The sequence below is a fragment of the Centropristis striata genome, chromosome 15 (assembly GCF_030273125.1).
Source record: "Centropristis striata isolate RG_2023a ecotype Rhode Island chromosome 15, C.striata_1.0, whole genome shotgun sequence".
NCBI classification, from domain to species: Eukaryota; Metazoa; Chordata; class Actinopteri; order Perciformes; family Serranidae; genus Centropristis; species Centropristis striata.
This window is the reverse complement of record NC_081531.1, coordinates 20,767,544-20,779,615: the sequence shown is the minus strand read 5'-3', so window position 1 is coordinate 20,779,615 and position 12,072 is coordinate 20,767,544. Positions and strand designations below refer to the sequence as shown.

At 39.6% G+C, this 12,072-nt stretch overlaps 1 protein-coding gene across 1 annotated transcript; it reads right to left on the bottom strand.

The window, feature by feature from the left end:
- Nucleotides 1-905: 905 nt before the first annotated feature.
- ppp2cab (protein phosphatase 2 catalytic subunit alpha b) lies at nucleotides 906-10,054 on the bottom strand. The gene is made up of 7 exons (XM_059350948.1): nucleotides 9,740-10,054; nucleotides 3,417-3,626; nucleotides 3,069-3,242; nucleotides 2,801-2,890; nucleotides 2,367-2,528; nucleotides 1,930-2,048; nucleotides 906-1,706 (listed from the first exon to the last, which is right to left on the bottom strand). Exons 1-7 carry the CDS (start codon nucleotides 9,839-9,841, stop codon nucleotides 1,634-1,636), a joined length of 930 nt encoding a protein of 309 aa, XP_059206931.1. The 5' UTR covers nucleotides 9,842-10,054; the 3' UTR covers nucleotides 906-1,633.
- Nucleotides 10,055-12,072: the final 2,018 nt, after the last annotated feature.

Genomic DNA, 12,072 nt, shown 5'->3' with positions numbered 1-12,072 from the left:
TCCAGTTGATTCGATGGTGCTTTCAAGTGCTCGTCGAAGCTTTCATTCACAGTTTTGACTGCATAATATCTATTTCTAAATGTTGCATCACTACTTTTTTCATGAATAACATACTAAAATTGCATTTTAAAAATGTTTTTTTGTCGTGGCTATTGTGTTGTTTTCTTTTACATCAAGCTGCACAGCACTTAAGCTTGAACTTTTGATTGTAAGCGGCAGTGGCATACTTCTATTTTATAAATGTGTGCATATAACAACATACATTAAACAGAAAAGCAGGTACAGCAATGTTATTTAGTTTAAAACTTAAAGTGTCAGTTCCACTGTTTTTAATTTGTTCCAGTCATTATTAGAATATTATGATAGCACTTTAAAGCAACTGTTCCCAGATAAATATTACATATAAGCCAACATAATTTCAGTATAGCCTTCTAATAATTAAAGGGAACAGTAAAATTAATAAAAACAAAAATACTATTTTGCTGTCGACGCTCATAATTGTGCCCACACCAACAATCCCTCCTTACTGGCAAATGTTAGCATTGGAGTATGGGAGACATAAAATTTTTGCCTTTTATTTTATTTGTTTATAAAACCTTTTGATACTTACAATGTCCTAATAAACTGAGAGTTTACTGTAACACTCTCCAAGATGAAGGTCACCAGTGTACAAACCTCTCCAAACCACACACCCTGAACTAATTCCTCAATTGTAGCACTGCCAGACAACCTGTAGCCCAGATGGCGGAACCTTCTCACTGGTTGCTGAACTGGCTGACTTCCACATGGTTCAAAATTAATCACAGGTCAAAGGGAGCTTACAACAGACCATAACACCAATGTTGCCATTTCATTCAGGGCAGTGTTCAGTGTTCTAAGAAAAGAAAGACAACAGCACATTCACATCAAGGAGCCACCTTTCGTCTTTATTATTCAAATGGTTTGGTTAACAGACTGTATTTCACAGGGAGTCAGTGAGTTGATGTGGATGAACACTCCATCATCTATCATATACACCAAGCTGTGTGACTGCAGAAGTGGTTTCCTTAAAAGTTACACAGGACAAAGAAACCTTGTGTAGAACTTGCCTGATGGGGGCTTTATTTGTAATTTTTTAAAAATCAAGAAGAAAAAAAAAAAAAGACGTCCGTAGTGTGAAATAATTTTCATCTTTTTGACATATGTTACATTGTTTAGATTTACAAAAGTGCAAACAGATCATGTTCAGAGCTCTCAAATATAAGCCATGGCATGTGGGGTTCAAACAGCCGCATTCAAAGTAGCAAATTTTCTTCTTGGACCTCGGTGCCATCAGTCCAGCTACACCAGGTACAAGATGAGGAACTTAAACATCACTGTTGTTATACATAGTGGGGGAGATTTTCAATACAAGTCATCAGCAATGAATATTGTAATGGTTATGGCACGCACCTTTTGGTCCATTCATAGACACACCGACATTGTTTTTATTTGCTTAATGCTTAAATAGGTCTTTGTGTGGATATACAATGTGCACTGCTGCGAAGCCCCCCCGGTCTCCCACCCTTCCCTTCCTCATTCATGTTGTTATCGGTTGATGGTCCTACATCATGGCAATACTGGACCTGACTGTACAAGGGTCAAAGGTCAGAATTTACAGGAAGTAATCTGGGGTGCGGCGAGTGACATGAGGCTCCCCTCTGCGAGGCGCGGGATCAAACTGCAAACTGGTTAGGAGAAGTAGAAAAAACAAATGAGATTGATCAATCATTTCATCAAGTCATACATATTGTTAGCATAATACAAAGCAGTGTTTGAAATGATGCAAACGTACAAATCATTTTAGTTTTGCAAGACCTGTAGCACCATTTCAGGTATGAACAATTTGAAAAAAAATCATGCAGAGCTTTAGCTTTTAGGGATCAGAATTCTCAGTTATGTTATACTTACAATGAGTATTTGAGGGTGTCGTCTAGTTCCATGATAGCTGCCTGGTTGCCACAGCGGTAGCAGTAGTTAGGAGCACTAAATATTGTCACCACATTCCTCTCATGGCACCAGTTGTAACCCTGGGAGAAGCAGATGCATTATTTAGCACAGATGTATTATTCAAGAAAAAGTGCAACTGTAATGCTAATCCACTGTTATTGAACTCCATATGAGCATTAGCTCGCTGATAGTATAACTATCAGCTATAACTCTTTTTGTTTTCTGTAGTAGTGGTGGTTGGAAGAGAATTTTGTTCCATTAATGTTTTTTTTTTACTGGTTGTTTATTAATTCAGGTAATGCTTAACTTTAGCTGGGAAGTCTATGAACTGTAACAAACACCGCTGTTAATTATACTAAAATGAGTATTTGGCAAGTAAAAATGACATCGATACACACCTCCATAACCAGCTGATGGGCACGGGACACCAGTGTTAGGCGGTTGGCGTGGTTAAAAGTCTCAGAGATGTCCTGGCCAAAAGTGTAGCCGGCTCCTCGAGGGGAGATGCCCCAGCCACCGCGGTCATCAGGGTCTGACCAGAGCAGGTCACACATGGGACCCTTCGGAAGACAAAGAAGAAGAGCACATTAGTCAGGAAACAGGCATAGTCCTGATCTTGACTTAACAGCCACCATCATGTTGAACTGCAAATATACACCAACACATTGTTTTTTGCTTCATCATCAAGCTACCTTTACTGAGAAACATATGTCACCTGTCATTTTCTGTTCAATTCATTGTTTTAATGAACTCAAATGTGTTTACATTTTTCAAAATAAGTTATTAGCTCCTTTATGGCCAGGAACATCAAAATAAGTGTTGTTATCTTTACCTCATGTGGCACTTCCTGTAAACGGTCCAGTGCTCTGATGTGATCCAAGGTATCTATGGACGGTGACAGGCCTCCATGAAGGCAGAAAATCTGGAAGGAAAAATGGACATTTTTAGCATTAGTAGTAAATACAAGTACTTCTTCTGTATCAATTACATCATGAAACAACTTCCCAAAGTAGTAGTCTTATTCTAAAATGCAGCATTTAACTGTCACACATAAAGTCACATTTATCATATCTGTGAAACCAACCACTGCAAATTCTCACCTGAGAGTCTACCAAGGCTGTGAGGGGGAGATAATCAAACAGGTCTGTGAAGTACTTCCAAACGTTGGCGTTACCATATTTCCTTAGGCACTCGTCATAGAAGCCGTAAACTTGTGTGATCTGTCTGCTCTCGTGGTTCCCTCTGAGGATTGTGATGCGCTCCCGGTAGCGTACCTGAAACACAAGCAAGAACAGAGCTGGATGTTAATTTTTTTCTGTCAAAAAGCTCATTTAAAGACAGTTTTGAAGCAGATTTACATTACATTACATGTCATTTAGCAGACGCTTTTGTCCAAAGCGACTTACAATAAGTAAAGATAAATATTAGACTTTTCGATGATTCCTTACCTTAAGTGCTACTAGTAAAGTGACGGTTTCTACAGAGTAGTACCCTCTGTCTACGTAGTCTCCCATGAACAAATAGTTTGTGTCTGGAGATTTCCCTCCAATCTTGAACAGCTCCATGAGGTCGTGGAACTGACCGTGCACGTCACCGCACACTGTCACCGGACATCTCACCTCCTGGACGTTTGACTCCTTGGTCAGGATCTCCTTTGCCTACAGAAATAAAAAACAAAAAATACATTTAACAATTGCTCATGAGAGTAAAAATAATTTTTAAAAACATTAGGGAAAAGTGTGAAATACACAAACTGCAAATGGGGCAAAAACCCACATGGACCTTCATAACCTAAACACAAGTTAAATGTCCACAGTTAACATAATGTGCACTGTTTTACTATGTTTTGCTCATTGAATGCAGGAAAAGCCATGTGATCCTGTAATCACATGCTCTATACACTGTAATTTTCTGTGTCGCTCCATCTTTATTTCAGGAACGGACAATTTCCTGCCAACCTCTCTGCACAATTTCCACATCAGCCTCCAGTGTGGTCGACATTAAGATGCTGAACAGTGATTACAACGCAACCTCCAACAACGCCACCATAATCTCTCCAAGGAAATAAGCCCCTGAAGAGTGTGTATGTGCGTCTCTGGTTTCCTGAGGACCTGCCTTGCAGCACTCAGAAAGGCAGCTTTGGTTGCACTGCAACATTTCCTAAAATCAATTAGTGTGATGCTCCAAAAGCCGAGAGCAGACAGAGTGGAAAACGGTCACTAGTGTGTGGATGAAACACTTTGTTTCATCAGATTATTACTTTGAGAGCACTCAGTTATAGCTAGGAGTGCTATGGCATCACAACTGTCAGCCACTACAAGTCTAAAATTGGAAGTGTCAAAAATGTTTTTCTTGGACACGGTTCATTCAACCCAGAATTCATCATGGCATCATATGACTCAGTAGGTCGCCTACAGCTAGTTTCTGAAGGAAGCTCTTGGTAAGTGTTGTCTGCTGAATCAGTACAAACATTTCTTTTACAGGTCAGCTGTTGCAGGGGGAAAAAAGTTGACTTGGCATCATTTGGTTTTGCTTATATAACCACCTCTATGTGTATGGTGACATATTCTCCATATTTTATGTACTGTGTTGTACAGTAAGTTGAAGTTTGTCTTTAAATCTAAAAACTAAGCAAACATTCAGTTTATCATTCCCACTAAGCAGGTGCAGATTATACTGCCTTTGCCATTACTTGCCACATTAAGACAGACCTAAAAATAATGGTGAAAGCTTTAAACAGCACCAATACTAAATCTGGAGAGTCACAACAAGGCCTATTCCTGGAGTCAGTCTAGCCTGGCAAGCCGGTCTGACTAAGGGGTTAGTCAGCTGGATGAGCTCTTTAAAAACGATTTGGAGCAAATAAATCCTCAGGCTGAGAGAGAAATGGTCTGAGCTGAAAGACCACCAGACATGTCGGGCGCGCTGAGCTGCGTAGGAGATATGTGGAACGAAAAGAGACAGAGTCAGGCATCAGGAATCAAAGGGAATGGAAACAGGGAGTGGTTATCTCTTTCTAATGAAATGCTTGGTGTTTTGTCTGTGGCACACTCTGAGCAGCCTCCATCTTTTCATACAGTTCCCTTTGAATAATGTGAGAGATAGAATAGACGGGGACAGAGTGCTGAAGTTGGCTCATCATCCCAGCAGATGGGACTGAGAGAGACGAACCCAGAGTGACCAGGACGGTACTGCAGCGCTGCACAATGCTGACCTATATTACTCACATACACACCCTCCACGTGTCCATACTACCATGTGGCACAAGGCTTTTCAATGACTGGGCTGTGGATGACAGATTGACCAGGGCCTCTAACACTAAAGCTCCACGCCTGTGGTAAAGTGGAGCAGCAATACAATTTTCACCCTCCCCTCTTGATAACTTTGAGTGAGACAAAAAGAAAATAATTAGGCCATTTCTGTCTGCCTGGTCCATGACTTTATGATAGATAATATTCCAAGGGAAGATACTGTACGGGACTGTGTTGAGCCAAGAGATAAAGATTTTTGTCATGATCTTCTTTTCTGCACTATTTTTTGGTTTTGGGCAGTTCCTCCTCTAGATCTAGATAAATAAATACATATTTTTACCTAGAACAAAACAATGCAACAAAAATATGTAATAAAAACAAACAAACAGGATTAGATTCTATCTGATCAAGTATTACATTAAACTGGAGGAATTAAACTAATTCAATGTGACCTGCCGCCTACAGTACAAGGATCAGGTTTCTATAACTCCCTGGATTTAGTGATAACATCAATAAGTAGTGTATGAGAGACGTGGTTCGCACAATGGATGCTGGTCCAGCTGTAGATGAAAAGGATGACGGCAGTAATTACGTAAACACCAAAGTACACACCACACCTGTAGCAGAAATGCCACAGACAGGCTTCAGGGAGGGAACCTTGGCCTAGATTACAGCGGTGCCAAAGACATTAGACGTCACACAGTCAACAAACTGCTTAGCCGAGTGCTGAGAAGTGAAGTCAGCATTTTAACGGCTGCCGCAATATAATCCCATTAAAGTGAGTTAAACACAGCCAAAGGTTCTCCCGGAGACGCTAAGCTTGACGACGAGGCTCAAATACAACCACAAACAATGACCTCACTCAAGATGTTCACGGTATTTAAAAAGTTAAGCATCTTCCTGACAAAAGCACTATAATCAGTGTGGAAATCAGCAGCAGCAGCCAAGGGACGGCAGATTGTGTCTGTGACAGTATGTGAATTTTGTCAACGTCAGACTTTTTGGCTGGAGTGTGTTGTCAGGAAAAAAAAAAATGTAATGCTTCCTTTGCGTTTTCATCCATTTTTACTGTATTTATGATATCAACAGAACATTATTTTGACTTATTTTTTTTATCTTTACTCTGCTTAATGCATTATGCAAATCTAGTTCACTATATCAGGTGCTATTGTAGAAGAACAAACCAACATTTGGAACAGTCCCTCTCACTGACTCATTTTTCTGAGTAAAACTATGACCTCAGCTGACAAACGGCGCTTTATTTGCTGCTCTGTGAGGCTGCATCAAACTGGTTTTGACATGCACAGAGGTCATACAGACTTCAGCTGCAAGAAGTGGGGCAACAATCGCAGCGTGACTAAATTATTACATCATTCTGACACACTTTAGAAGATGTCATATGGCAGTAATGTTTGAAGAGAAACTGAGAAATCACAACATCTCCATCTATAATAAGCCAGTTCCCTAATAATGCTAAATACTGTTGCTGTTGTCTGCAGCTGTAACAGCAGAGATATATACAACACAGGGCTTAAAAGGAAAGATAAACAATATCTCAAAGGTTATACAACTCTCAAAAGGGTCTATTTTTGAACAGGGGGGGGAAAGGTTACATAATACCCATTTAATTAAATTTACTCCGTTTAATTGACAGGAAGATAAAAGCAATTTCCAGTGAACAGAGCACTCTCTGCACCCACTTAATTTAAACGTGGTTAAATGCAGATGACATCACTACTCTAAATAAACAACACATCTACGGGGGGGGGGGGGGGGGGATACTGCATTGCTAAAAATGAAAAATGAATATAAAATGTGATGAACAAGATAGAGCTTATAAGTCTCTTCCCTGCACACGAGACACCAGACAGACATTCTGGTGCGTTCAGCCATTTCTGAGAAAGCTGAAAAGGAGGAATGAAAAGATTAGGGACGATTACACAGCACATCACATTCCTCCACACCCCCATACATCCCAAAACAGAGACGGCCTCTCTCTGAGTCACAGTGAACAGTGTTCTCCTGAGTCACACACTCTGATCCTCTTAGCAACAATGGATTTCATAGTGTTAGTGATGCAACTAAAATCAATCATATCCTCTGCTATTTTTAAATCAGGGAGGAGGTTATGTGGGTGTATTCAGCTGAATATATTAACAAAAGTCAAAGGGGGTGGATGGATAGGTGCAGATAGACAATAGTTGGGAGCAGTTGAGCTCATGTAGGCTGCGACAGTGATCCAGACTCTGGGTGAGGAAACTGTGCAGGTTTCCCATTTCCTCTAAACTATTTTTATGGCATCTTTGGAGCATTCAAGAGGAAACAGAGGGGCAGAAAGGAAAAAAACATTAATTGTGCTCTTCCTGCATCTATACGTTCCTTGATGTTTTATGTTTACGTGGCTTCAATCAATCTGACTGCCCGGCTTTGCAAGACATAGAAATGCAGCAATATGCCAAAGCATATCAGCTGAAATAAAAAAATAAGTCAAAAGATGTTAAATGAAAACTGACATTCTCCTCCAGAAGACAAAAAGGTCATCTTTATGTCATCCCAAGCTTCCTACATTGAGTAAAAAAGGGCACAAAATAAGAATCAGGGTTGACATTTTAATTTTAAACAGCTGGAACTGAACATATAAGAAAGAAAAAAAATGCTGGGATAACCAAGACACTTGAATGCATGACAATTACCTCCAGCGCACAGCACTCCAAACATGGTAGTGGGCCTTAGTTTTGTAACTCCTTTTACAAGCAGAGAGGGATAGAGCTAAAGAATGACAAACTGATTTAGCAAATGGGAATAAAAAACATCTGTCCAAATTTAGCCTCTGTCATCAGGGTTAAGCTTAACAGCAAATCTGACGTTGAAAGAAAACCAGGATAGCAGAAACATTTTGTGAACTAAACCACCACAAACTGACATCTGGATTTACGAGAAAACCATGATATAAAGGTGGTAAGTTTAAACAAGGCAATGGTAATTTACCTCTCATAGATTATTGCAAAAGACATTAAGAGACTGCATTTTAATGCTAAAGAAGTGCCTTTAGTAGATCTATGGGTGATTTTTTTTCCTGTTTAACCCACATCTGAAGCTGGAAATCAGTAGGTTGTCTGAGTAGAAATGTTGTTGTGGAGAGATTGGGGTTAAGCTGCAAAGTCTGTTGGCCAGTCTGTTGGCCAGTTTTCAGCCAAAACAGGAGCAGAACAAAAAGATGCATGGATACTGGAAACATTGTTCATATATGCATTCAGTTTGTATTTTTACTGAATTACAAGTGTGGAAGATAAATAATCTCAAATTGGCTCAGAAACAGGCAACAACCAGTTAAGTGGCTTAAAGGTCAAAGCCACACTAAGATCACAACACCACTGTGACCTCAAAGATGACAGTATTAGGGGGAAGTCTAGCCATCAAATGGGTGTTATGGATGTTCAGTCACCCATGTCAGTTTTAGTCTTATTGTATTTTGCTTGCATCATTGTCTGTTTCCCTGTATAAATCACATGTACACCAAGTAAACCAAGAGCCAAGAGCTGATGATTAATATGGTTCACAAGATCGTATATGATGTGTTTTTGACCAATTCAGTCGTATAATGTCATGGTCAGTTTGAATATTACCTACTTTATTGCCTAGTAAAAAATTCAGGCACATTGACTCCTAAACTGGAGTATGGACCAAACGTTTGTGTACCTTTACGGCTCAACATATGATGTCATGTTTCAGTTTGAAAATTGACCACGTTATTGCCTAATAAACAAGTCAGTCTCACTACTTATTGACTAAAGAATAAAACAAGAAGCTAAGTGAAGGGCATGGGTCAGAGGTCGATTGACACTTTCGTGACTACCTGTGAGAAAAGAAGAGTACCCATGTAGTTTGCACACATGCATAGAGGATGATAAACAAACTTTATCTCAGTTCACCTACATTTCTATCAGCACAGCGAGTCTTTTACCGCCTTTTTTGGATTCCTGTGACATAAAGAGAAAGTTGTAACTATAGAAACGTTTAAAATGCTATTTTTGCCATTTGTTTGATACTGATACTACTAACACACAGACAACATGTACAGGGATAATAAAGCGGTCAGTCACACTACAGTTAAAATGTGAGTGGACTTTTACTGCCACAGCTAGCTATCTAAAAGAGATGCTCCAGGTCCCAGTGACAGTGTGAATGAGGGGCTGTAAATGTGCTATGTGACTTGGATTCACAGTCAGGCTGCTGACCTCTTCCTGCCTATTAACCTAACGCTACAGTTAGCGACGTCATGTGCTTGTAATTCATTATTTCACAGACATGTATGACAAGCAACGATTCAATAAGTGAAAACAAAACCACTCATCATTATTATCATTATTATGAAAGATAACGTTACGTACGGCGCAGTGAAATGTACACTATAGACGCCATTTTAAGAATGTCTGGAAGGCGTCACTAAGGAGAGAGAAGACGTTGACAGCAAGTTGGGTTTGAGACGAGGGGAATTTAAACAATAATTAATATCTCACCTTTTCACATAGTGTTTTCACTTGTCCCTCTGACAGCTGCTTGCATTCGTTGAGTTGCTCGATCCACAGATCAAGTTCTTTCGTAAACGCCTTTTCGTCCATTTCTGCGTTTTCGCGGTCGCTGCGTTTCGTTTGCGTGTACGTTAGCTAATTTTCCGTTGGGAGACAGTTCTTCCAGATGTTCTCGTCTTTTCCAAAGCTTACAAGCCGCAGAAGGTGCTAGCTGCTCTCCTGTTAGAAGACGCATGTACCTCTGGCCGCCAGATCGCTATGATTTGACTGAATTGAAAGTGGAGTGGAGAGGGAGGGAGAGACGTCAGTGGATGATCCACCCTAGAAATTAGTTTGTGTCGAGTTCTCCGCAATAAAACACATTCGTTCCGGTTGTGACCTTCAAAATAAAATCACGATTATAACGTCGTCACACCGTTCAAATCATTTTTTGTCAAAATTGTTGTTGTTTTTTTCACTAAATCATCTCCTCATGACGCCGGCCACCTATGGTAAAATCGCCTACATCCCCAGTTGATCAGATCATGTGATTTTACCCCTTTAAGATAATGGCCTATGTCAAGTGTGTGACTTAAGCGGATTTATTTTTGCCTAAGTCAAAATAAAATGTGACTTGGGCAACTTTTTGAACATGCCTTTGTGACTTAAGCAAGATATGGTAACACTTTATTTTGAAGGTGTCTACATAAGAATCACATGAGCGTGTCATAAACATGACACGGGATGTGTCATGAACATTAATGATCTGAATGTGCTTAAGTCACAAAGGCATGTTCAAAAAAGTGCCTAAGTCATTTATTTCTCTTAAGTTGCATAATTTACTCACAGTGTTATTACTATGCCAATAGTCATCCTTTGTTACATCCTTTTTAAGTGAAATGATCAATAAATGTCATATGTTACACTTTTGGTGAAGTTTTTTGTTTCCTGCAAAACTTGAAAATATGAGTTAGGCGATTATTTTAACAGGGTGACGATGTGGCGAAGTGGGGAAACACCTAGTTGCCTTATGAATAGCCCAACATCCGACCTCACTCTGGTTGATTATTTCTGCTTGACGCAGTAGCAGAGCAATGCCCGACACAAATAGCAACCGGAGACCAACGTCGGAGAGTCTGTCATTGGTTCAGAGTGCTGCTTCCTCTGCAGTTTTATTGGCTCGCCGTTTAATAGAGAAGTTGCCAACATACACCAGAGAGAATACATCATCGCTCCCTGGAAGCATGTTGTGAATTTTATGGTGTGGCAATGATGTCAGCGTTTCACATGGAGCCTACAATAGGTAAACAAAAACCAAAGACAATAATCAATCCCTCGACCTGATACATGTCTTTTCATAAGGTTCAGTTTATTTCTAAATATAAGTTCACGACTTAACATGCTTTTGGATTTATTTTTTGTATGGTATTTTTGATGTGTAGGCTATATGCCTGCTGACAATACAAGCAAAATTAGTCATTGATCACATTCAAAATACCTATCGTCACAACACCATGTGTTAGTCATGCCTCAGCCTGATTTTAAACCATTTGGGCTATAAGAGTAATGATTAAATAAAATCTATGATGACGGCTCAGCAACCAAAATCAGACTCATTTTCACCTTACAACTCTGTATGTCTCTTACTTTTTGGCTTCCATTCATATGCCACAGGACATATCAACTTGTGTTTATGGAAATTTGTATAAAGATTTCTAAGAATATGTTGTTCTCACATCATGCAAACTATTAAGTAGGCCTTTCTTTAAATTACAAGCCTTGGGGAATCTAGGCTAAAACTAAAATAATCTAATAAACCCACCTCCTGGAATCTCGGTTAAGTTGACATTGACCGTATCAAATGTGAAACAGAGCTTTGGATAAAATGAAAAACTTGTTTAAGCCTTAGTTTGTGATGCAGTGATAGCTTCTTTTAAAATCAAACTCCCCCAGGGTAAAATTGAAATACTGGCACATTAATTTCCTGTTGTCTCGACTGTATAATGCAGACAGGATAGACATGTCTGAGGCTGCAGAGGCCATATCACATGTACTGTATGTTCTTTAAAGAAAACCTTTTGTTCCTTACCTCAGCGAGCTGTGGTTTAAATGTGCCTGTGTAGTTCTTCTACAAGTTTCCATATTAGTACTTTAAAACGGGAAAGATTCTCAAGTGAATAATTCATACTAAATATTACTGCAGGATAGCACCAAGCCAAGGAGCCAATTACATTATAACATGTTATTAAGTGTGCACGTAGGAAGAATCTGTTTGAAGAGAGCCTGGATAGCTGCTCTTTCTTTAGTGGTATTGCTGTTTTCATTCAGCTCAAAAACTTAGA